The 27,525-nt window shown below is 35.6% G+C and overlaps 1 protein-coding gene across 1 annotated transcript in view; it reads left to right on the plus strand.

Annotated features, from left to right (window-relative positions):
• The window catches only part of l(3)80Fj (lethal (3) 80Fj), a 770,029-nt gene that overhangs the window by 584,382 nt on the left and 158,122 nt on the right, over positions 1-27,525 (plus strand). Inside the window, exons 42-43 of the mRNA XM_090405954.1 lie at positions 815-1,017; positions 25,456-25,579. Coding sequence (XP_090262080.1) covers positions 815-1,017; positions 25,456-25,579 — 327 coding nt within the window. The remainder of the gene's footprint in view (positions 1-814; positions 1,018-25,455; positions 25,580-27,525) is intronic.

Genomic DNA, 27,525 nt, shown 5'->3' on the forward strand with positions numbered 1-27,525 from the left:
AGAGGAACAATAACTTGTTTGTCTCTGCTTGTTAAAGTATTTTTCAGCAACCAAGTGATTTGATGAGCTGATTTAGCCACTTTTGAAATATGCCCCCTAAACTTCAACTCGCTATCCACCAACACTCCCAAATTCCTGGCCTTGTCCATCTCCTGGAGTACAGTTCCACCAATGTGGTATACTGTTGCTAATGTTTTCACCCCAAAATGCATAAATACAAGATGCAATGCAATACAATAGTATATGGAGTATTTATAATAGGAAGTGAATGCCATCTAATTTGGATTAGTGTAAAAATGAATTCATATTGAAAACAAAAGTATGTAAGGAAGTTTTAAAAAAAAGAAATGAAGTATATGAATTGATAATTGATTTAATTTGAGAGCTATGACTTTCTTAAGACTAGTTTAAAAATTATGGATATTTAAAATGTGTACAAATATAAATTTATTAATTATGTAATGTCTTTTTTTGTGTGAATGTATTGTCTGGATATTTGCCTGACTGTGCTGTCATGTCATATGTCATTTTGAATAAATTTTTATTTTTGAAGTTTGATCTCCACATACCTTTTCTTGGGAGTGAGAAAACATGTATTTTCAGTATAGTTTAGTAGTTGGTTTAATGAAATATGGCATGACTGTGCACGTGTATCATTCAGATACTATCCAAAAAAAAAAAAAAAAAGACAACAGCTTCAGTAATCAATATTTCATTAAATGACATATTTTCTTAGTTTAGATTGACAGAAAGTTTGTCATATAGCATTAAGATTGAAAGAAAATTCCATATATAACTGCAAAAATCTTTATAGGTTGCAGCTAGGACACTTGGTGACCTTGTTCGTAAGCTAGGAGAAAGAGTTTTACCTGAAATTATTCCAATTTTAGAAAAAGGACTTGATTCAGAACGTACTGATCAACGTCAAGGAGTATGTATTGGTTTGAGTGAAATTATGGCTTCTACTAGTCGAGAAATGGTGCTGACTTTTGTGGACAGTTTAGTTCCCACTGTTCGGTAATTATTTCAGTCAAAATATTTTTTTGCTTAAGTGTGTAAAGATTAATTTAATTTTTTGGGAATATATTTAAAGCAATATGAACTGTTTTTTCCCAATAAGCTTTGTGACATTCAGGTGTTGCAGTTACTCATTTTAGTTTTAGAAGTATTAAGCACAACACCAAAATGAAAATAAATATTGCAAAGGATCATAAGAAGATATCAATTTAAACACAATCATTAGTAATGTTGAAACTTATGTAAGAATTTAATTCTATAATATTTTTGCACAAGTATCAAGAACATGTCAGTATGAAATTTAAATTAAACAAGTTTAATTTAATTCAATAAGTGACAAAATAAAGATTCAGCAGTGAGGTATGAATAAATTACAGTTAGCATCATCTTATAAGTAATAACTGCATTGTTTCAGTGTTCCAGCAATAATGAACAGGGAAAGGAAGGTGTAGCTAAGGTTTTCAACACTGAATATGAAGATTTTGAATGGCAGGCAATATTATATCAGACTTGTGGGACCACAGTAATATGACTTTTAATGCCTTTGGTTAGTGTAGTTGTAAGACTTCATTTGACTTCTGCATTTGAGATTTGGTGAGAGAGTTGATTAAACTGAATATTTACTGACTGTTATAAGTTAAAAAATATATATATATAATAAATTCATATGTTAAGCAGTGAAGCTTGGTTTTGAATATACTGCTTAGTTTCCCTTACTAGCTGTAACTATATTCCTGGTCCATAATTTGGATGAAGTTGTATATCTGAAATGAGCTAATAAAGACAGATATTTCTTGTTATAAAGAATATTTTCCTCAAACATTCAGCATTAATTTTCTGCAGTGCCATTCCACATTGTTCTTCTCTGTTTATATGTTTCCGGAAAACTTTTAAAGTGAATCCCCTCGTTTGTGGGCTTTTGTTCATGATGGCCCTTTTCAAATTCTTACTCTTTTCCTATACTTGTCTTCCATATTGTTACTCAACTCCTTGAATTTTTTTTTTACAGGAATGGATTGATGAAAATGAGACGGTATGGGGGACAGCATGGCTTTGTGAAGGGTAGATCATGCCTCAGTAACTTGCTCAAGTTTTATAACAAGGTGGCGGCTGAACTGGATAAGGGTAATGGGTTTACAGTGATACTGCTGGACCTGGCTAAGGCGTTTGACAGGATACCACATTTAATTCTAATCCGTAAACTACAACATATGGGAATGGATATAGGGTTGGAGAGATGGATAGGTGGGTGGTTGATGGAGAGATATCAAAGAGTAGTTTATTCAGGAGTAGAGTCCAAAAGATGGCCTGTGACTAGTAGTGTGCTGCAGGGTTCTGTTCTTGGACCACTGCTGTTTAATTTGTTCATTAACGATATAGGGAAGGATCTAAAAGGAACAGTTCATTTCTTCGCTGATGATGCAAAGTTGGGTAGGGCAATAGTGAATGCAGAGGATGTCAAAATCTTGCAGGACGACTTGGATAGATTGGAGTTCTGGGCTAAGGAGAATGGATGTCAATTTAATGTGACAAAATGTAAGCTTATGCATTTTGGGGTGAAAAGATTAGCAGCAGTATACCACATTCGTGGAACTGTACTCCAAGAGATTGATGAGGCCAGGGACTTGGGAGTGTTGGTGGATAGGGAGATGAAGTTTAGGGGGCACATCGCAAAAGTAGCTAAATCAGCTCATCAACTCACTTGGTTGTTCAAAAATACCTTGATGAGCAGAGACAAGCAAGTTATTGTACCTCTGTACCGAGCCTTGATAAGACCTCATCTCGACTACTGTGCCCAGATTTGGTCACCTTGGTTCCTTCTTGATGGGGAGGAGGTGCAGAGGATCCAGATGCGAGTGACTAAGATGATAGCAGGTCTATGGAATGAACCATATGAGAACAGGTTGAAGATTTGTGGGTTGCAGAAATTAGTTGATTAGTAGAAAAGTGGAGATATGATTGAGACATTCAAATTGCTAAAGGGTTTCTATAGGATTAATACAGAGGATATTTTTGAGATCAGGACTGGTGGTGGGAGAACTAGGGGACACTTATGGAAGCTGGGCAAGAGTGTGGTTAGCAGGGGTGTTAGAGATGGGTTCTTTACTTTTAGAGTGGTAAATGAGTGGAATAAGCTGCCAGAGTCTGTTGTGGGTGCTATGACAGTGAGCGAGTTCAAGGCAAGGTATGATAGATACTGTAAGAATGTCGAATAGTTGTGTGGACATGATGTTTAGGGCCTCCCTTGATGAGTCTAAGGACTCCCTGGAGTAGCCCAAAATAATAATAATTCCTGAAGATGTCTCTAAAAAAAGGGCTACCTTTTTCGGACCTTTAGAGCCCTCTTTTCTCTTACGAATCTTTTCCTGACACTCACCTTCTTTTCCCGCTAGTCCATCCAGGTTACCGCATTTCCTTAGGTCTGTGAATTCGAGCATGAGCCACTTTCCGATAATTTACACTGCCGCAAGCGCAATGCTTGCCCAAACACCTTGAACTTTAGATTACATACGTTTCACATAGAACATATTATGGCCATTACAATTAACTAAAACATAATTCTTTACACAGAATAATTGTCATTTTTGATTCGTGCTTTGTATCATTATATAAATTATTCATTCTATATACCCCTTTCACAATCAGTTTCTATATACTAAAGCTCACGTATCTCTTAATTGTTTTCCAATTCTTGTTGAATCCTGAATAAACCAAATTTAAAAATAACATTTTCCATTCACGATTCAGACTAGTCAATTACAAATACTTATCTAGATGCATCATCTAATAACAGAAATATACTGTTGTCCCTCATCATCCATGAAAAGCCATGTAAAATGGCATTCTTTATTCAGATGGATTGGCAGGATCTCTCAAAACAGTTAAAAAAAAGTGTTCTCTGGATAACATTGTCAGCAGTGTCAGTGAATGAAGGAAATACCAAGTGTAGTAACCTCATGAAACACTCAACTATTCTAGTGATGTGATACCAGAAGGAAGATCTCCTTGATGATCCAGATAAGAAGGGAAGTTCAGAGTTTGCAGATCAAGCAGTGACAAGTATGATAGCCACACTGACACTTAGAGATGTTAGCCTAGATCTGACCAAGAATATTACCCCTTGCTTTTGACACACCTAAACTTCCAATTTCTTAATCTCAAACACCATGTTTTTCCATAGACTATCGCACAAATAAACATGGATATCTCCAGATCGTATGATTAAAAATTGTATTGATTACATTCTGATAAAAAAAAATTGCTGAAAATCCTCAATTCGAAATGCAAGAACACTAAAGAAAGCAGATTTTGACTCAGATCACGAATTACTAGCTGCAAAAAGTAAGCTGAAATTTAAAAATTGCATACTGAAGACTCCAAGGAACATTATTAATATAACAAAACTGAAAGATATAACTATACAAAACAACTACAGAAACATAATAGAAACAGAGTTAAAGAAAATAACCTTTGACAGGGTAAAAAATACATTAAAATAAATGGGCAGAGCAGTTATGGTAAATGCTGTAAAAAAAAAAAAAAAATAAAAATAAAAAAAAACTACAACAAACTTTAGAAGAAAAAGAAAAAATAATCTGAACAGTGAAAATACAGAGGAAAATAAACAGCATTATAAAAGACACTGAAAAACAAAATAGATAGAATGTGCTGATCTGCTAAAAATGCTTGGTTTGAAGAAAAGGCAAAAATGTGTGAAGAAGCCAATAAAAAGAATGATTACAAGACTCTATATAAAGTTATAAAAGAATTAACAAAAACACTTCAAAACAGGCCACTAAAAATGAAAGATAAAAACAATATTGAAAGTGGAACAATTGAAGATATTAAAAAAATTTGGAAAGACTATTACCAGATACTTTTCCAGGGGGAAGAAAACTGGAAAAACACGAACAAAGAGACAGAAAGAGAGAGAAAAAAGACAGTTCGTAATAAAAGAAGAAATTTTGAATGCAATAAACCAAATGAACTTATCTAAGTCACCTGGTTATGGTGAACTTCCTTCTGAACTGTGGAAATATGGTGGCATAGCAGCCATCCACTTCCTGCTTGAACTGTTTAACCAAATACTGTATGCTGATAAATTCCAGATGACTGGAAGATAGGCATCATAATACCAATTCTCAAAGAGGGAGATAAATGAAGGCCTGAAAATTATAGGCCCAACATTGCTAAGTCATAGCTATAAAATCTTCACATGCATCATTCAAAATAGAATCCAGATTTTAATGAATGAGACAATAGGAAGATCTCACCAGTTTTGGTCTTTTTTGTTTCAGTCACCCCTATTATGTCGATCTGGTACTTATCTAATTCCTCAGCTAGCTCCATTTCTTTGCCATTCAGGCTTCTTACGTTGATAGTACCGATCTTTAACTCTGGTGATGTTGAGTTGGGGTTTGTTTTCAGATTTGTTCCAGTAGCTGACTTTTCGCTGTTCGCCCTGGTTCCCTGGCGAAAACAACGGGGGCCTTGTTTAACCGGGCGACGCCCCAGCCGGCATGAAATTTTGTCATGTTGTACCATCATTTTTTATTTTGGTTTAACCAATAAGAATACAATTTGGTCGGCTAAATCCCGAATTGCCAGCCCATCCTCGTTCGTTCAGTATCAAAGTAGATACCCAACAGGGTGCACCACGAGAAGGTGAGGATTGGACATTAGGTCAGAAGCCCTGGTCGGTTCTCCGCATTCCTTTAAAGGCTATGTGGAGGTCTCCTTTCAGTTATACAGCTTAGACCCTTATCTTTCTGAGCAATAAATACAAAATGTTATATTCAGGCAATAACAATCAAGGAAAAGAAGGAGTAGCCATAGTATTCAACACAAAATACGAGGCTAATCTTCTTGAATGGCAGTCAGTCTCAAGTAGAGTAATGTGGGCAAATATGAGAATGGAGAACTGGACAATGAGACTTATTTGTGCCTATGGTCCCACAGAAGGTTCTAGTAAGGTAGAAGTGGAGGAATTTTTTGAGGCTTTAGAAAAAGCAACTGACACAATGAAAAAGGAAAAGTTGGTCCTTGTTGGGGATCTAAATAGTAGAGTAGGAAATGATTGTGAGACATACAAAAATATTTTGGGAAAATTTGGAGAAAAGAGCAAAGCTAATAATAATGGCAAATATCTGTTGGATTTCTGCTCAGGACATGGACTGGTTATTACTAACACCATGTTCCAACATAAAAATGTGCACAAATTCACATGGAGAGAAGAGGCTAGGAATAAGAAAAGTCTCATTGACTATGTTATTGTTGATAGTGATGTTTTCTCCCTGGTGCAGGACACCAGAGTGTACAGAGGATTTGAAATTGGAAGTGATCACTATTTAGTCTCGAGCAGGATAAAATTGAATTTCATATCGAAAAGAATAACATGTAAGAAAGTTTTAAAGCGAATAAAAGTTGAGCAGCTCTCAGATGTAAACTGTAGACTAAAATACAGGAATATTATTGAAAAGAAAATGAAAGAGTTTGAGAACAGGAATCAAACCTTGGAGATTCAGTGGCAAACTCTGAATGAAACATTGATTGATTCTGCCAGAGAGGCATGTGGTGAGGTTGTGTGCAAAGATAAAAAAAATCAGAACTCCCTGGTGGACACGGGAAGTTAAAGAGGCAGTGAAGGAAAAGAAGAAAGCATATCAAAAGTTCCTGGCAAATAAGTCAGCTTTTACTCTTACAGAATACAGAGACAAATGTAAGAAAGCTAAACAGTGTGTAAAACTAGCTAAACAAAAGTCATGGGAGGACTTTGGCAAGAATATAGAAAATAAATATCAAGAAGGTGGCAAAATATTCTGGAGGTTGTTGAAGAAGCTTAGGAATGGAGGAAGGAGTGCTGTAAAAGGAATTAGAGATGATAAAGGTGAAATGAAAACAGGAGAAAAAGATATCCTTGAAGTATGGAGTAATTACTTTGAAAAGCTGCTAAATGAAACAAGCAGTGATGACAGCACAGTGATAAAAAACACTGACCAGGCATGCAGTCAGGAATACATATCCATACTTGAAGTAGAAAAAGCCATCAAAGGCTTGAAATGTGGAAAGGCAGCAGGAGTAGATGATATTCGACCAGAAATGCTGAAGTATGGTGGTATAAGAGCCTTACAGTGGCTGCACTGCATAGTTCAGAAAGCCTGGACCGAGGGACGAATTCCCGATGATTGGAGTAGAGCTCTCATAGTACCCATATATAAAAAGGGAAATAAAACTGAATGTGAGAATTACAGAGGTATTTCCCTACTGAGTGTTCCTGGCAAGATCTATGCAAGTATACTTGAGAAACGGTTGAGAAGAATTGTGGAAGAAAAGCTTGGTAAAGAACAAGCTGGATTCAGGCCAAATAGAGGCTGTCAGGATCAGATCTTCACTTTACGACAAATAGTCGAGAAAGCATGGGAATATAACAAAGATCTGTATTTAAGTTTTGTCGATTTGGAAAAGGCATATGACAAGGTGCCAAGAGAGAAACTATTCAATACGCTGCAGTTATATGGTGTCAATGGGGCATTATATCAAGCAATACTTAGTCTTTATTTGAGTTGTGAGTCAGCAGTTAGAATTGAAGGAAATACAGGAAGATGGTTTAATGTTAAATCTGGTGTGAGACAAGGATGTACATTATCCCCTCTGTTATTCATTATCTATATGGATCACATTATGAAGGAATGTGGTATTAAACCTGATATCAAAATTGGAGATGTTAATGTCAGCTCTTTGCTTTATGCGGATGATGTTATACTTCTAAATAAATCCGCTACAAGTCTGCAAGATTCTCTGACTAAATTGAATAGCTGTTGTAATAGATATGGTATGAAGGTCAGCAATAAAAAGACAAAGACAATGAAAATAGGCAGAATCATTGAAAATGTCAACTGTGTTGTGAATGGAGAACCTGTGGAACAAGTAAAACATTTCAGCTACTTAGGCACAATTTTTACTGAAGATGGTAAACTAAATATAGAAATAGACAACAGAATCAGCAAAGCTGGTAGCGTGGGAAGTCAATTGAATAAATTCATATGGAATAAGAAAGAAATTAGTCGGAACACTAAATTAGTTGTATACAAGACTGTGTTCAAACCAATTTTAACTTATGGATCTGAGAGCTGGGTCAGAAGGAAAACACTTGACCAAAGACTAGAGACTGCAGATATGAGAGTCCTGAGAAAGATTAGAGGCGTGAACAGATGGCATCAATGGCAATATCATATTAAAAATGAGGATATTAGGAAAGAACTTGACATTGTCAGCATCCAGGAATGCGTTAGCAGAGCTAATCTCAGATGGTATGGTCACTTAAATAGAATGGGAGAGGAAAGATTAGCAAAACAAGTGTTCTCTGCCAGGTTGGCAGGAAAACGACCCAGAGGAAGACCAAGATATAGGTGGATTGATACGGTACAAAGTGCCTTAGACGATAGAAATATAAGATCTGATAATGTTGGAGTCTTGACAAGTAACAGACTGATTTGGAGAGAAATTGTAGATAGGAAGTTAGTAATGATGTAATTTTTTCATGTAGTACTGTCATATCCTGTACACCCCTTGAGGGTACATGGCAGGAATTTGATGATGATGATGAGACAATAGGAAGAGATCAAGCAGGATTTGCACCTGGAAAGTCTACTATAGACTACATTTTTACAGTTAATAATCTGACTCAAAAGTACTGGGGCATACAACTTACCTATATACTGCATTTGTATTCACTTCAAACATGCATTTGATTCTATTGACAGGAACAAAATGATAAACATCTTAAAATACGTGATTCTAGATTCAGAACTATAAACCTATATTGCAAATTATTATAAAGATACCAAAGCAACTGTCAAATTTAATAAAATAAGAACAAACAGTTTCAAAGTAGAAAAAGGAGTCATGCAGGGTTGCCTACTCCCACCAAATTTATTCATTATCTATCTCGAAGAAATATTCAAATCCATAGCGGAAGAACTAGGTCTACAAATAAATGGCATGAATATCAACCTCATCAAATGTGTAGATGATGATATTTTTGCAGACTAAAGAATTATTGGAAAAAAAATAAAAATTTTAAATGAAGAATGCAAAACGTTTGGAAAGTAAATCAATATAAGCAAAACTAAAACAATGAAAATAGGAAGAAATGAGGAAAAAATTTCAATAAACTTAGAAAATCACATACTTGAATAGTAAAGCAATTTATATATCTTGGCAGTCTTATTACTCACAACCTTGAAAACACAGAAACAGTAAAATAAAGACTTAACAAAGGATGGTCTAATATGAATAAATCAAACAACATATGGAAAAATAGCAGCATTTCAAAAGGCCTCAGACTAAAACTCTACAAAACCATTATTATACCTACAGCAACATATGGAGCTGAGACTTGTACACTCAGTCAGAAAGAAATACAGAAAATCAGAGAATTCGAAATGAAATTCTTAAGAAAAATAAGATTCACTGGTCAGAACACCATACAAATGAGCAAGTCAAACACAAATTATAGTGAAGATATCATAGCTGTAATTCTTAAACAGCAATTAAGATGGTTTGAGCACCTCCAGAGAATGTCCTTTAAAAGATTGCAAAATATTGTCTTGAATGGAATCATTTGAGGAAGACGATCAAGGGGTAGACCAAAAAGAACTTGGGTACAGTCTTTGAAGGAAAGGTCACAATTATTGGGCTTCAGAGAGATGACAGAAATTGTCAGAGATGGAACCAAATGACAGAGATTTGTAGGGGACTCAACCCGTCATTTGACAGATAAGAAAAAGGAAGAGGAGGAAGAAATTTCCAATAGCTGTAAAAGTAGGATATCTCAACTATCCTTTCAGTTACTATATCCATAATTCACTAAGATGCATTAATTGTCAGAAAGGACCAATTTGCTTTTTGGCTCTGCCTGATATGGTGTAATGATAATAAATCTGTTCTGTAAAGAAATATATGCATTAACCCTCCTACCGGCCAAGGTGGATGAAATAGCAAGACTACCCCAGACTTTTTCATGGATTAAAACTTCATCGGCATTCTATCTTTTATCAAGTATTTACCCTCCTCCCGCTGTTAATCCCTTAACAGCAATTTGAGAGCCATTAGCGGATTAACTGTGATCGAGCGACTTTTGTGTCACTTGTCTTTACATCTACTCTGTTACTTCGAATTTTCTTCACTGTTCTAGGATATTTGATCTTTTTTTTTGCTGAACAATTTATTTCTTGTGTCTCTTTCCAAAAATAGCAGTTTCACATATGCCAAAATAAATAATCAATCCTGAAATGACCATAGATCAGTTTTTGCAATGAATATACTTTAGTAATAGTTAATTGCCTCCATTTTACTGACAATATAGATTCTTTTTCCCAAATTTTCAAATGTTTGTTTATGTTTAAAATATTTTGTCAAATATTTATATTTTTAAATAACATTTAGTGAAATAAATATGACATTTTGCTTTCTTTCTTTGCAAAATACCTTTATATGGATTGTCACATTTCAATTTCAGGAACGATTGTTTTTTTAATGAACAACAAATGATTATAAACTGCATTACTCGGTTTCTGATATTGTATCTTTTTTTATTATCAAAAATTTATACCTAATGATATTTTATCAGAGACTCTTCGCCTTCTTGTTTTGCTGAAAATTGCAACAGAGGTTTTTTTTTTTTTTTTTTTTTTTTTTTTTTTTTTGTAGGATGCACATTATTACTATAATATGTAGTGCTTAACCACTGTAGATATGTTGAAAATATAATAGGAAGGATATTGCAATGAATATACTTTAGTAATAGTTAATTGCCTCCATTTTACTGACAATATAGATTCTTTTTCCCAAATTTTCAATATAGATTTAATCATTCCTGTATGGAATGATTAAAAATTTATGCTCATTTTTAGGATTTTTTACTGCAATCCTCCCTCTCCTGTCCTGGAACTGAGTTGCATAACTACTTTAAATTTCTATAGCTTTGAAAGCTTTCACACGGTATTCAAAATCTCTTATTTTAGTTTACCGTTTTGACAAAAGAAATGAAGCAATAATATTGTTGTATATCGAAGCTTCTAATTCTGTACTCTTTCTTTGGATCTGAAATCAGCGGTCTGCTGAAATTATTCTAAGATTTAGAAATACTATGCTGTATTTTCAACATGTAAAACTGTATACCGCACAAAGAAATTTCAATTGTGTTATTTCTGTTTCTTTTTTCTTTTTTTTTTTAATCTAAATATTACTAAAGTACTTCTATTTCTGCTGATTGCTATTTCTGAAATACGTCTTAGAAATGCGGGACAATAATCCTCTTACCTAGAGGAAAAGCTAAAAGTCTTAGATTACTCTTTTGAGAAACACAAGACAGAAAGTTTCCTAGAAGTCGCACTAAATTGCCTCAAGCAAGAATGTCTTGTTTCGTTTTCTGTTGTTCAGATATCCTAACACAGTAAAACTGACATTTCTTTTACAGGCTGATGAAGTATTTATGCCAAAAATGATTTCTTTATTTATAGTGATCAGTTTCACTTTTATTATCGAAAAATTCTAAATTATTTGATAATTATCTTGAAAAAAATTACTGCTATTGCTGCTGCTTCTCTTGCTTGCCATCTCACAAATGAATTGTATATTGGGTATACTTTCTAATATTCCTTTCTGCCCAGTAACAAGTTGTAGACTAACAGAGATTACTAACTCTCCCCCCCCACCACCACCACTAGGAATATAATAAAATTAGTTTAATCCTTTATCCAAGTGTGAGCAAACAAAGAGCAAACACGCCTGAAAGTATCTTCAGGACTGGGTTAAGGTGGTACAACACCAAGGCAAACCAGGGCAACCCAGTCCTGAAGATACTTTCAGGTGCAAACTTTGTTTGCTCACACTTGGATAAAGGATTAAACTAATATTATTATACTCTAACCAAGTGAAAAATAAACTTTCAACGCCACTAGAAACCAGATCAAAAGAACATGCCCAGAAGGCAGCACACTAAAGTACCTCGTGCAATAACTGAATATTTTACAGGCAGAAATTCCTTGTTCTGTTTTTCCATCTTTCTGATTGATTAGCAGACATTCAAAGCATATTCTGATATTGCATTTGTAGGATGACAGTGTTTTTAAATATCAATTTCCCCTATTTGCCAACTTCACATAACTTCCTGATTTATAATAATAGAGAAATAAGATATATATTTTCTTATTTATAATTTGCAAATTTATAATAATCAAAACTTAGTTTCTGTGTTGAAAAAATTAAACGTTATGTCGAACAATTATTATGGAAAAATCACGAATGAAATAAAAACTATACCTATGTTTCATAACAGCTTTCGGGTGTCTGGTAATGTTGCAACGGGAGGGGGCAGTGCTATCAAAGTCGAAATAAAGTTCATTTGTATTGTGAAAGGAAATGAAATTTCACATTTGATGCATTTGATATACATATTTTGAATGATAAAAATAAGCAAATGTATCGCTTAATTTAAAAATTGGAGAATAAAATATCTGAATTATGCAGTATCTATAACTGTTAATTTCATTTTGTAATGACCAATTATACAGGGAAACCAAGAAAGTGAAAGTACAAAGGACAGTAGATTACTATATAATATAAAGAAAAAATTTAGTGATATGATTAAAGAATTTCATCTTATTCTCTATAAAGCAAAGTTGCTCCAACGTGTCCTAAAGGAAATCTGTGAAGTATTATTCAATTCCGATGGTTTTGTACAAAAATAAAAATAATATAATCTGGAACATCAGCAGCCAGTTTTCTTTTCTTTTTTTAAAAGAATATTTCAAATAATTATCGTGAATTAATTTCTTCGAGAACAAAGAATAATGTTTTGTCTAGAAAGCGATTAGAAAAAAAATTAGTGCAAAAAAATTAAAAAGGAAATTGGTTCTCCAAGATAAGGCAATATTTAAGTGAAGAAATTATGCAAGACCTTTATTTTGTCCAGAAATTAAAATTGTATTGTACAATAAAAAGAGAAAACAAAAATATAAATAATTTCTCTATTTTTAGTCTATCCTATATAACTAAAATCCAGTTAACTAGCATAGAACAAGGATGTGCATTTCTTGTTATAGGCAACTGAGAGGTAGCTATGAACGTGAGATAATCCGATTAACCGTTCTCTTCAGTGTGAGGGTTTATCACACCTTCTAATGGACAGGACGGTCAAATTGCACTTCTTATCCTGGTTTTTCAAACAGGTGGACTGAATCATATTCAGATTTAGTTGGACATCTATAGACGTCCTGGCCGTTTGGGAGGTTAAATGAGGGGAAGTATCTGTCCTCCTCCCAATATGCCAAAGGTGGAGAGATGAAAAGAGATACAAACATAAAAATCAAATAGAACATCTCGCATCAGAATGGGAAGAGGAGAGCCTCAACTACTCCTCTGAAATCCTCTTATGAATGGAAGTTGGCAATAAATATAATATATAAAAGGTGATGCAAACAACCAATATGTCTAACTCACCAATTGATAATTTCAGCATACTTGAACTTTATGATCATGAGTAATTTTTGGAGTACATTAATCATCCAAACTATTATGGTCTAACTCCTGAAATAACTCCCAAAAATGATTCTGCTAAATGAAAAATCACTTAATGTTTTTTTTTTTTTTTTTTTTTTTTTTTTTTTTTGTGAATAAGTTAGGAAATTATTGATCTGTTATAGTTGTACTTTTTAGAATTTTCTGTTGATATTTAATTGTCATTCTGTGGTCTTATACTGTCAATGCCTGTGATATTTAGCCAAAAATTCTATGATAGAATCCTGAAGTTCAGGGGACATATTGCAAAAGTGATGAAGGTAACTGAAAGGGATAGCTGACCAGCAGAGATAGAAGAGTCTCTGTATGAAGTCCTAATTTATTTATTTTTTTATCTTTATTTTTTTTTTATGTTGAACCCATACACGAGAAGTTGGTTGATCAACCTATACTACATTAGTACCGTATGTGGGTAGTGGGTTGGAAAAGGAGAAACTTTTTTACATTTGATTTAAAAGCCTGTATATTGTATTCTTGGGAAACACATCAGAGGGAAGACTGTTCCACAATACAGCAGTAGCAGGGATAAAGGAAAAGAAATTTGTTCTGTGGATTTCGAGGTGTACTGTGAAGGGATGTTGGGCAGCAGCTGCATGTGTTCCAAGAGGCTTAGTACTGTGTGTGTGTGTGGGGGGGGGGGGGATTATTGATGCTATTTCAAATGAACATTTCCTATGGAAATATTTGTAGAAAGTAGGGGGAGTGAGTTGGTAAGAGATGGTCATTAATAAGTCTAATTGCTCTCCTCTGTATTGAGTCAAGCATTTTGAGGGAGATTTAGGGGCCCACCCAGTATGCGAGAGCAGTATTCAATAGCTGGACAGATTTATGATTTGTATAAGATTAACAACTATTCAGACAGTTAACAACTATGTAGTAATGTCTTGAGCGAAAGAGAAATCCTAGTTTTTTTAGAAGTTGAGGATGCAATTTTTGTGATGTGTTTATGCCAGGAGAAGCTTGATGTTGGGGTAATTCCAAGAAGCATTTGTCCAGAGATGGGCGACATATATGAGCAGATCTCCTGGTGATCGGCAGCAACAAAATTCATACTGGTAGTCATTTATTAGGTGGGTGCCTTCAATGCAATGTAGGAGTTGGGAATTGATGATTTTTTTCCATGACTTTAGGCAGGACTGAGATGAGCAAGATAGGATGGCAGAGACTTGTCACCCTTCTTGGGAATGGTTTGAATATTAGCTAGTTTCCAGGCTGTAGGATAGTGGAGTAAGAGAGTATATACAGGCAGCATAGGATAGGAGGCATTTCTGGTGCAGGACAATTGGAGGAATGCCATCAGAGCCAGAAGACTTTTTTTGTGTGTCTAATTTGGACAGTATTCTTCTGATCTCTTTATGGCAAAAGGATGTAGGGCATCTGGAATGGTTGGAGGGCATTTACCATTGTCAGTTATGCATGTATTTAAAGTACAATATAGGCCAGGAGATTGGCTTTCTCTGCAGGTGATGATGCAATAGGGCCATCCTTGTATGATAGGGATGGGGATATTGTTGGGCAGAAGTTACGACCAATTGCTTTGGTGAGAGATCAGAAGGCTCGACTACCATTTGGACAGGCTACTAGTTTCCTGCTTTTTGTCTTTCGAACTCTGTTAAGGAAGCATTGATTTTTTTTTTTTCATCTATTTTGAGCTCGAGTATAAGCTCTAAAGGAGGATGGAGTTCTTCATTTCAGCCAGTTATAATATGTATGGTTTTTCATTTGTACAGCCTTGGTGCACCTTTTGGAGAACTAGGGGGTTTAGTTAGGGAATGGCAGGTCAGAGTTTTGTGGGAAATGTATGTTTCCATGCCGGTGAGGATTACTTTGGTGATAAGTTCGGTACATATGTTTGGGTTGAAAGGCTGGAAGCAATAGTCCAACCATGGGAATGATGCATAGAAATCATGGAGGCTGTCCCACTTGGCACTGTTATAATGCCAGGCTATTGAATGGAAGTGGCTGCGTGAGCACTGTTGCATGCGGGAGTCGATGAGCACTACATTGTGATCAGAATTACCTAGTGGTGCTCACTACATTTACTGTGTATTTGGAAGAGTTGTATGTAGGGAAGCAATCTAGGGTGTTTGGGGGAGTGGTTCGGATTATCAGGTATTCTGATTGGCATCTGAATGAGTTGTGTAAGGTCGTTAGTGATGGCAAATGTTTCAGCATCTCTGCTTGCAAAATCTGTACAGCAGGCGGAAAGCCAGTTTATTATTATTATTCGTGACACCTCCAAGGAGTCCGAAGACTCAATGCGGCAAGACACCTACTATACAACACTCCATCTCCACTACTACACCGAACCTCTACTACCAATCACCTACATCAATGCCATCTACTGCCCACAACCACTATAGCTAGTATTTTTGTCTGTAAATTGTGTGTGTTCTAAAGGGCCGATTTGTCTTTATGCGGGATGAAAAACCCAAGTTTCTGGGAGAAAAAACCCTGCTACCTCCATATGAGATCAGCTAACTCACCTTCAATTGAAAAAGTCCATATAAAGATTCCTCCCATCATGACGAGAATTGAACTTAGGCCTTTTCTAATTGAAGGGTGCAACGTACTGTCGTTCTTCCAATTGCGCTACAGAGGTGCTTAATGTAGTAGACATTAAAATCTCCTAGGAGGAGGATTTCAGTGTTGGGAAAGTGAGACTGGAGAAAATCAATTTTAAAGAGATTAAATTAAAGATCTCAGAGTGGTGGGTTGCATTAGAGGGTGAGCCAGTTACTGAGAGGAAGAACCGCTGAGTTAAATGATCCTTTGGGTCACTTATTGTTGGGGGATCTCACGAGTTTTTTGGAGCGGTAACCCATGCATTTAAACAGGGAAACTGGTCTGGGTAGTGGCCCTTCCCTTAAGGCATAGCATTATACATGTCTGCAAGGAGATGTGCTCTCATCACTACTTGTCTTAGTATCTCCCATAAGGCAAAGCACATCTCCTTGCAGACATTATACATGTCTGCAAGGAGATGTGCTTTGCATCTTGTCCTGAAGATATTTCAGATGCAAACTTTGTTTACTCAAACTTATAGGATTAAACTAAATTTATTATAGTCTAACCACCAAGTGAAAAAAAACTTCCAACAAGAAAGGAGTTAAAGAGTGTACAGTTTAGAAGGCTGAGATGGAGGGGGGGGGGAGATTTGAGTTTCTGCCAGAAAGAGTAGATAGGGTTTGGTAGACTGAGATGGTAGTGGACACTATTAAGGTTTGAGTTTAGGCCACAGATGTTGGTGAAGTGGATATGCAAGGTTCTGTGAGGCATATGTTTGACCCTAATGGTCTTGCACATTGACCACATATGCATTATTGCTCAGAATTGGTCCTTGGCGTTTGAAAGGGATAAATTAACTTTGGAAAGTGTACAGAAGTGGATAACAAAAATATCAGGACTGTACAATGTTAGTTATGAGGATAGACTAACGGAACGTGGATTACAAAGTTTGGTAGGTAGGAGATGTGATATGAATGAGACATTTAAACTGTTGAGAGGTAGTTACAGGGTTGACACTAGGGAGTTTTTTTGTATTCTAGAACAAGAGGACAAGAAAACATCATCCTTGGATGGAAAGTGATTTCTTTGCATGAAGTATGGTTGAACTTGGAATGCATTGTCTAATAGGGTGGCGAGAGCACTAACAGCAGATGAGTTCACGGAGTGGTATGATAAATTTTATGTTTAGGATAGATGCCCCAAGATGAGTCTTGTGACTCCATGGAGGTCCTGGGAGTATAAATAAAATACCGGCCTGGTTTGCCAAGTGGTTAGCGTATCTGCTGTCCAGCCAAAAGGCTGCAGGTTTGAATGCCGCTGTGGGCATGGATGGTTAGTGATTGTCTGTGAAAGTGAGTGGTGGTGTGGTAGGCAGTAGATCATGGTGTAGTTGTGGATTGAGTGAGTGCTGGAGACAGAGTTGTAGAGTAGATGCCCTCCCTTGATGAGTCTTTGGACTCCCTGGAGGTGTCACTAATAATAAATACTGTGGAATAAGTCGGAAGATAAAAAATGCTTGCTTGGGAAGTATTTGTAAGATTACAGCCAGTGTTCTAAAGCCAGTTAAGACTATGCCAAAGGAAAGTTTTTAAGCACTGCATTCTTCCTATATTGACATATGGCTATGAAATATGGACATTAAATAAGTTAAGAAGTCTAAAGTCAGTTAAGACTATGCCTGAAAAGGAAAGTTTTTAAGCACTTCATTCTTCCTATATGGCTATGAAATATGGACATTAAATGCTAAGGAAATGCTGAAAAATTATGAACAGCACAATTTTGTATGGAAAGATGTATGCTTGATATCACAGTACTGAATCACAGAAGGAATACTTAGATAAAAATTCAAACCAAAAGTCTCTTATGTTATAGAAACATCAGAAGTGGCAGTGGATTGGGCTTATTGTTCAAAGACAAGAATGGCCAAAAAAGAAGTACTGGATTAGATTTCAAGGGAGGAAAAATGATTGTAACACCTGCCAAAATCATTGATGAAATCATCAGAATTGAATGAGCGACATGGGTAAGATAAGCTGTTGGTAGTCTTGGAGTCATCTTAGAAAAGCCTTCATCTTACAGTGGATGGATAAAGGCTGATTATGATGATGATTATTATTATACAAGCATCTCCATGGAGTCCAAAGACTTGTCACCGCAGACCCAGTCTGTCCACACAATTCATCATATCACTCCTTGAACCCATTAACAGACAAAGCACTCACAGCTGACTCTGGCAACCCATTCCACTCATTCACGACTCTCGAAGCAAAAAAATCCGGTCCTCACACTCCTATTAATCACACTTTTATTCAACTTCCAGGGATGACCCCTTGTTCTGGTCCCTCGAGCCAAGTGCTGAAACATTTCCCCTGCTTAAGCAACTTAAGTGTTTCTATCATATACTCTCTTTTTCTCATATCAACCAACTTTTGCATTCCACACACCTTCAATTTATTCTCATAGGGAACATACCACAGGCCATTCGCCTCTGAATCCTCTCCACCACTTCCTCATCCCCAAGAAACCAAACTTGAGCACAGTAATCCAGATGTGGGCATATCAAGAGGAATGACAACGTCTTTACCTCTACTTGTTAATGTGTTCTTCAATAGCCAAGTAATCTAATGGACTACTTTAGCAATATGTCCTCTAACTTTAACTCTCAGTCTACCACCACTCCTAAATCTCTAGCTTCATCTGTTTCCTGGAGTACAGTGCCATCAGTGTGATACACAGCTTGTAATCTATTTATTCCAAAATGCATAACTTTGCATTTCTCAACATTAAACTGACACCCATTTACTTTTACCCATACTGATCAAAAAAAAAAAAAAAATCAACTAACAATCTAGCTTTTTTGGAGAGTGAGTGGGCAGTTCAGTCTCCACCAGTAGCCAATCAGAGATAGCTGGCCCGTGTCTATCATGATTTACAGCAGCCACTGATGAAGAGGCTGGTAGACAAGTGCTGCCATCTCTTGGTACCTAACCCTAACAAGATGTGTTACTCTGAAATAATGTAGGTACTACGGTCGATTTTCTTGAGTTTACGGGAGGAAAAACCCTTTGCCCGTGCCAGAGATCGACTAACTTGGGAATCGGTCGAAGAAAGGTTAGAAAAAGTTCCTCCAGTCGTTGACTAGACTTAAACTTAAGTCTGACTTTGAGCGACCAAGCGGAGAGGACGCAAGCACCACTTCCACTGAGCTACACAGGCCGCCCATACTGATAGCCTATTTAAATCATCCTGCAAGCTCTCCACATTGCCTTGACTAACTATTACGCTACTTAATTTTGCATCATCAGCAAACAACTGAAATACCCTTTCAGGTTATTTCCTATATCATTTATGTACAAAATAAACAGCCAAGGTCCCAGCACTCGAACCTTGTGGCACATCACTAGTCAACTGTTTTCGCCTTGATTCTGCCCTTCCATATGCCACTCCATCAGCCCATTGATTATCCATCACCATTTGTTCTGATTTGCATAACAGAGTTCCATGTGGTATCCTGTTGTAAGATCTCTCACAATAAATTTAATTAAAATTTTTGAGTTCAATTTTACAGAGGTTTCAAAACATAAAATAGAATTTGTTGTAACAAAATAAATGTTATAATTTTATTGTAAAAATGCATAATTTAATGCCCATTGAGCTGTATGTAAAACGAAGAAGAGGGGATTAACCCAGATTAGAATGATGACTAGACAAAAAATGTTTGCAACGTCTTGCAAACATAAAAATATGTGCCCATGACTGGAAGGAGCCGAAATGATGTCATCATGCTGGTGGGTAATCCTGGAAACTATATTGTAGTAGTAAAGTATTACAGTAATACCAAGAATCAGTAATAGAAAAAATTAAAAAATATAAACATAAATGGATGGAACACATTCAAAGAATGAAAATAGAAAGATTACCAAAACAGATTACCTTAGCTACATCTAAGGGTAATAATAACTTAAGGAAACTTTGGGACCCACATTAGAAAGAATGCATGCTGTATTGTGAAACTGTACTGGAGAAAGCTTGGTTGGTTGATTTGAGATTTATTGGCACAAGGACAGCAATGGTCATATTGCACCACTACCAGTGTTACAGCAGTTCACTGGATTAAATAACAACTAGACTCGATTAAAAATAATAATAATAAATAAAATGAATAGATAAATAAGTAAACATAATAGTATGCCATCATTTTTCCTATAACCTGGTATGTGTTCCTAAAAGTCACTTTATAGAACTTTGCATAATAAAAAATAATGTGCCGTTATGGGTATAATAGGATTAAGTACAGAACTTTCAAAATAGTATAGTTCTCATCGGTTATACCATACAATAAAAATGCTACTAATAATATCTTTAATACCTAATAAATAAAGAAATACAGTAAATACTATATTTCTTTAGGTCTAGTTCTGATTGACTTACAGCATTCACATTTGTTGCTGCTAAACTCTGATTCCTTTAGACCTGTTGTTCTTATAATATATTGCATGTTCTGTGATTTCTTTCAAAACATTTTATTATGTCAAGCTTATCCTCAATACTTAAGGGTTTCTTATAAATGGGATTCTTATTTACATTTTTTATGCTGTACATTTTTTCAAGAAAAGTACACAAACTGAGGAGAACAGTGACCTATGAGTAAGAGGACAAATCATGGTCAATCACCTTGTATAAAATTGCATATGAACAAATTCACACATTACAAACATGTTATAGGAGAAACAGTGGTATTTACAAGAAAATAAATTTTAAAAAAGTTGAACAATGCTATATAAGCAAAAGTTAAAATCTATGCAGTTTTTCTGCCTAAAAAAAATTGCCTCTGGATATATTACCCAGCCAAATTAGTTAAACTATTATAATTATGGCTATTTTGCCTGCTTCAGTTTAGGAGTGCCCCTGTTTAAATGTCATTGGCTATTTACTCACGGATTATTAGGGCATTGTAGATGAAAATTTACCAAAAAGTATATGTAGTATAAAGAAGAGAAATTTACACATACCTTTTTCTGGGTGTTGCAGTTTTTCTTCTTTCTGCGATATCTGAAAACTACTGAGTGTGTGGAGGAGGGGTGAGGTAATTTGGGAAAATTAAATTAGAAAAACCCGGGTTTTTTTTTCTTCAGTAACATATATATAAACATATATATATGTTATATTATTATTATGTTATATAGGGTGGGGAAAAGGTGAAAGGGTTGATTTTTTATATAGGGAGGGGGAAGGGGAAAAGGGGGTTGACGGTGACTACCAAAAATAGTCGAAACGGACCGCACCCCGTCAACTCCCTTTTCCCCTTCCCCTCCCTATATAAAAAATCAACCCTTTCACCTTTTCCCCACCCTATATAACATAATAATATAATATATATATGTTTATATATATATATTACTGAAAAAAAACCTGGGTTTTTCTAATTTAATTCTCCCAAATAACCTACCCCCCCTCCACACACTCAGTAGTTTTCGGACATTGCAGAAAGAAGAAAAACCGCAACACCCAGAAAAAGGTATGTGTAAATTTCTCTTCCTTATGCTACATATACTTTTTGGTAAATTTTCATCTACAATGCCCTAATAATCCGTGAGTAAATAGCCAATGACATTTAAACAGGGGCACTCCTAAACTGAAGCAGGCAAAATAGCCGTAATTATAATAGTTTATTAAGAGGAGTAACATGAGAGTTTTCCCAGAAATAATATACATAAATTGGTTAAAAATTGCACGCTTGAGCAAATACTGGTACTCCACCAAATGATGACATATGATAAGGCAGGTATTGTGGTGTTTAAATATAGGTTGATAATCTCCCTTGAATACATAAGAATGTAAAAGAGGTCTTATCTATACAGCTGTCTCTCTTCTGTTTCTATGAAGACTGGATGGCCGGTGATTAATTTTGAACTTAATCTAATGCAGTTTATTTGTCTGTGTTTCATGGCAGGATGACTGTCACTATTAATTAACTTTGCTTTTATTTACTTTCTGTATTGGCGACTGGCAAACAGTACATGGAAAATACAGGATGACTTACCAGCTGTTTCTGCAGTCTCATTTCCCATTCCATTGTGGTTGGGAATCCACTACCATCAAACATCAATATTAAAAATCTTCATCTGATACAATACTTATTGAACATTATAGAGTACTGGATGTGGATTTTGCACAAGAGGACAAATAACTTTTGAAAAACTCTGTACTTCATTATGTTCTGATTATTGTGGTATCAGATGAAGACCTTTAATATGGATGTTCAGTTGTACTGAATTACTGAATTCCACTGCTATATCATCCTGGATGTTTTCCATATGTACTATAGTTTCCCTTTATTAGTAGAAGTGTAAGCTGTATGCATGCATCTGAAGTTAAGAAATCAGAGTACTTCTCTCTCTCTCTCTCTCTCTCTCTGTGTGTGTGTGTACACGTGCACATATATACACACACTGCAGTCTACCTACAGCTGTAGGTAGACTGCAGCTATTGTAACTATACTGTAACCATTTTTAGCTGAGATGACATTGGCATCTTCAGTACAGCTAAAAATGGAACAGCATAACACAGAAATTAACAGAAAACTTTTATAAAGTGCTGCAACAGCTTTAGTAAGTAACAAAAAGTCATCTCAATTACTAATTAAGAATATTAACAGATTAAAAAGTTATCTCCCATAAGGGAAATAAACACAGACCATTAGATCTATTTAAGTTAAGATTATTATTAGTTACAGCATGTCCATGGAGTCTGGAGACTCATTCCAGGAGACCCAAATCAACTATTATACATAAAAATCCTGTCATACATCTCCTTGAATCCATTCACTGTAGGGAACTTACAACCAATTCTGGCAATCCATTCCATTTACACGACTCTCCAAGCAAAAAATCTGATCTGCACACCCCTACTAACCACACTCTTACACAACTTCCACAGATGGCCCCTAGTTCCCTGACTTTTTTTTTTTTATCATATATTGAAAATTTTCTCTTGCATCAACTTTATAAAACCCCTTTAATACCTTAAAAGTTTCTATCATATCCCCTCTTTTCTGCCTATCAACTAAACTTTATGGCCCACAAACCTTCAACCTATCTATGTAGGGAGTATTCCACAGACCTGTCACCATCATGATCGCTCGTCTCTGAATCCTTTCAACCACCTCCTGATTCTCAAGAAGCCCAGGTGACCAAATCTGTGTGCAGTAGTCAGCCAGATACTGCTTTACAGACAGTGCACTGTGAGAATCCAAGTGTTGTTCTTCCACAGATCGGGTCTCTTCTTCCTCACTCATTCTCTCAGCTTTGGTCAGAACCTCAAGGTAATAATGTTGGTTAACTGTCTGACCCTCTAACCATTACCATGCCACTGATATCAAAAAAAAAAAAAAAATCGACATTGCCTTCAATTTTGACTTGCTCATCCTTGGTGACGTGGGAGTTAGTTTTCCAATGCATCGATTGTCTCTTTGTTTCTGGATCATACTGTAAAATCCACATCTCATCACATGTGATGATCTCCTCCTGCAAGTCCAGCTCCGCTGTCAGCCATTCCATGATGTCAGTGCAAATTTGTTTCCGGACATCTTTCTGCTCCTGACACAAGTTTTTGGGAACCATTTTGGCCCAGACTTTGTTCATGTTCAATTGCTCATGCAAAATTTGTTGTACAGTCTCCTTATTAATGTGCACCATGTCTGCTATCATCTGAATGCTTAATCAGCGATCGTTGCAAACAATTTCATTGATTTTCACAACATTTTGTTTGGTTGCTGCCATGACTGGGCGACCCGGTCATTCGTCATCTTTGGTATTTTCTTGACCTTCACCAAAGCGTTTGTGCCATTCAAACATTCACGCACGTGACATTACATTATCATCGTACATCTCCTGCAACAGTTTCAAACACTCAGTTAGCGATTTCTTCAATTTCACAAGGAATTTGAGATTAGTGCTCTGCTCAAGTTTAACGTTAGACATTATTCCGGCAAAGTGACTTCATGTGTGTTTCTTTTGTATCTGCCTACAGACTAACTATGAGTGACAGTGAACAATGCTTATCTCAACTTCTTCTAGAACCTTCAAGTTCATTCATGGCGCAAGCGCATCCCACTGCTATGAGTACATGATTCACAGCGCATCTTGTCTCGTTATTTAATAGCCATACCTTGTATACCAAATCAGCTTTCTTGAGAAATGGCTTCAATGAAACCTTTATTAACAAAGCATTCAGAAGTTATAGGATTACTGAAAAATATTCCACTCATCTCAGTTAATCTTCCACCTGGATATTCCTAAAAGAGAACATTGTTCCTGTGATAACATACATGAATGCAAAGGAAATATGGTTGCTTCCATTTATGTTCTCTTAAATTCCACATAAACAGCAGAAGAATTGCAAGAAAGCAGATTCTATTTGCAGAATATCAGCATATGAATGCATTTATTGCATCCATTATCAAAAATGCTATTTTGATGACTTGTCTTTTGAGGATAGAATTGAGGGATGTAATCTACAGACATGGGAGGATAAAAAGACAAACAGATGATATAATTGAATCATTTAAACTGCTGTATAGGATATTCCTAAAAGAGAACAATGTGACCATATGGTATTTACCACACGGTCACTGAGCTGATTGTTCCAATTGTAGAATGGAAAAAAAAAAAAAAAAATGGCCATTCCTGGAAGCTGTTCACATATCTCTTAGTGCATGAGAATTTTTTTATTTGTATGGAATATGTCCATGTAATGAATTGCCTGAGAGCATAAATCAGTCATCAATCAATCAAAAATACTTTATAAATAACTTGTATATTATATATATATGTATTTTTTTTTTCTCATGAAGTTGTATACAATTTAGATGATAGATAATGCTCTGTGGATCTATTTGTTGTGTCCCAGCAGGCCTATAAAAGTGAAAAGTTCTATTTTGTTTTTCTTCGAGATTCCTGGATTATTTATTCATTATACTTCTGTCCTGGTGGTACTAAATGTAATCTTTGTTAATTTTGTCTGAGATATCTTTGCCTCTTTTATTCTTCATGAGAATATTCTGTTACCAAGGCTTAATTATATGTTGACAGTTTTTTTAATCAAAAATTTGTTAGGAAAGAAGCATTTAAAAAATTAGCATCTTTATTTTTGCATTACATATAGATACCTTTCCTACATATAGATAATGTCATGATGTGCAGGATTCAATATCTACTATTCAGTTATGTTTATTTAAAGAGAGAGAATGAAATAATTTGTTTGCTGGATTACTTAAAACTCTAAATGATTACTAGAAAACTATTCTGATTATTTATGCGTTATCAGTTTTTGTTTGATTTTGCATAGACGTGCTCTCTGTGATCCTCTGCCTGAAGTAAGGCAAGCTGCAGCAAAAACATTTGATAGTCTGCATTCTACTGTTGGTGTTAGAGCTTTGGATGAAATCCTTCCATCACTTCTGCAGCAGTTGGTATGGTATTCTTTAACATATCCCTTAGCTTTGTGTTTTTTTATTTAATTTACCTCAACATTATTACTAACACTATTCTTAAATGAATATAGGCAATTTAGAATAAATATTGTAATTCTTATATAATATTTACATTGTTGGTAGTGTTAGCCTTACTGATGTCTGTATTATCTACCTGTAAATAACTCATGGTGTTCTTATCCAGATATTATTATTATTATTTGACACCTCTAAGAAGTCCAAGACTCATTGAGGGAGGGCACCTACTCTATAACTCTCTGTCTCCACCGCTCGACCTGACCACCCATCACCAATCACATTCTCTACACCATTGTTTCTCAACCTTCAGATATCCACGTACCCCTTCATAAATTTTCATTATTACCAAGTACCCCCTTACCAAATAATAAATAAAGTATGTTTCATTGTAAATGTCTATTTTATTTGAATTTATATGTTCATGTAAACAAAAAAATATGATTTATTTTTAATAGAACAAAATTTGGAATTTCCCGTCCATGAAAATCCACATTTCAAGTAATTCATATCATACTTACGAAAATTTTCATCTTCTTCCTAGTTGGTTCTGTACAGATGTCAGATGACACATTATCAATTTCATTTGATCCAGATGCAATATCAACATTTTCTTGTTGTTTACACCTACTTGTGTTTGCTGTATTGCTCTCTTTTGTGGTTTATAAATCCAATCTTTAACCATTCTTAAGAATTTGAAATTGATCCATTCTTAAGAATTTGAAAGCTAAAAAAATTGCCATAAATTTATCTACTCGAATATAACTCGCACTTTTTTCCCAAAATGAAAGCTAAAAAATCGTGGGGTGAGATATATGCTGGGATTTTCGGAAACTACAGTTTTCAGGAAAAAAAAACTGCAAATGGTGTGACTTACCAAGAAACTCCTACTCTCTATCGCTACTTCAGGCATCAAGAACAGTTTCCTTGTGTGCATCGTCAAAGTCATCTACCCAAATAGCTTCAGCTTCTTTCCTATTATTTCAAGCAAAAATTACCAATAATTTACAAGACTTGAAATACATAGAGCAGCTATGAAGAAGTGCATATGATTGGTGCGGTATTAACAAAAGATTGCACGAACCAAAGACAAATTAGCATTTCAACAGTTGAGTTGAAATGCTAATTCTCTTCAACCGAATTCCATAATATCTGAAACACATCCACTATATATTTTTTAGTTTTAACACGTTCACAACATATGGTTTTGTTGCACCGGCAACAAAACTGTCCACCACTAGTACTTTCATGAACAATCATGGATTCAAACCGCAGCCTTTTGGCAGGAGAGCCGATATGCTGACCACTTGATCAACCAGGCCGAGTGGTTTGCATATTCTTCACGGTTCTGGAATATTGCATGATAGTGTTATCATCCTGGATGATTTCACTGTCCTTTAGTTTTTTCCCTTTAGGCCAACAGTTTTGAAATTGTGGGACATATCCCACAGGGACGGGGCACAAGATCCCTTCTTGGGTGGGGAGGTGCAAATCGATGGACAGTATTATTATTTTTATCGCTTTGAGACATTACAAGACACAAACACACCATCTAGATGATTTCGCGCAGGGGAGAATTATTAGAAAGTTTGAAGAAGGTCATAAATTACTGATATTGCCAGAGAGTTTCGAATATCATAGAGTGCTGTATTCAGGCTCTGGGCAGCATTTCAAACCAATGGAATGTGTTCCAGACGTTTGCAAAGTGATTGCTCTCACTCTACCATAGAGCATCAGCACAGATTTTTGGGTGCAAAATGTAATTGACGCAACACGGAAGGTCAGCTTGTAATTTGGCTACATTCAAACACAGTTATGTGGATATCTCGACAAACTGTGGCAAGTAAGTCTATATGCCCACAGGCCTGTAGCCTGTGGGCATATAGGCATCCCATTATCTACAGATCAGC

The sequence above is a fragment of the Typopeltis vanoorti genome, chromosome 16, assembly GCF_054136105.1.
Source record: "Typopeltis vanoorti isolate ZY-2024b chromosome 16, IOZ_Tvanoo_1.0, whole genome shotgun sequence".
In the NCBI taxonomy this organism is placed as follows: domain Eukaryota; kingdom Metazoa; phylum Arthropoda; class Arachnida; order Uropygi; family Thelyphonidae; genus Typopeltis; species Typopeltis vanoorti.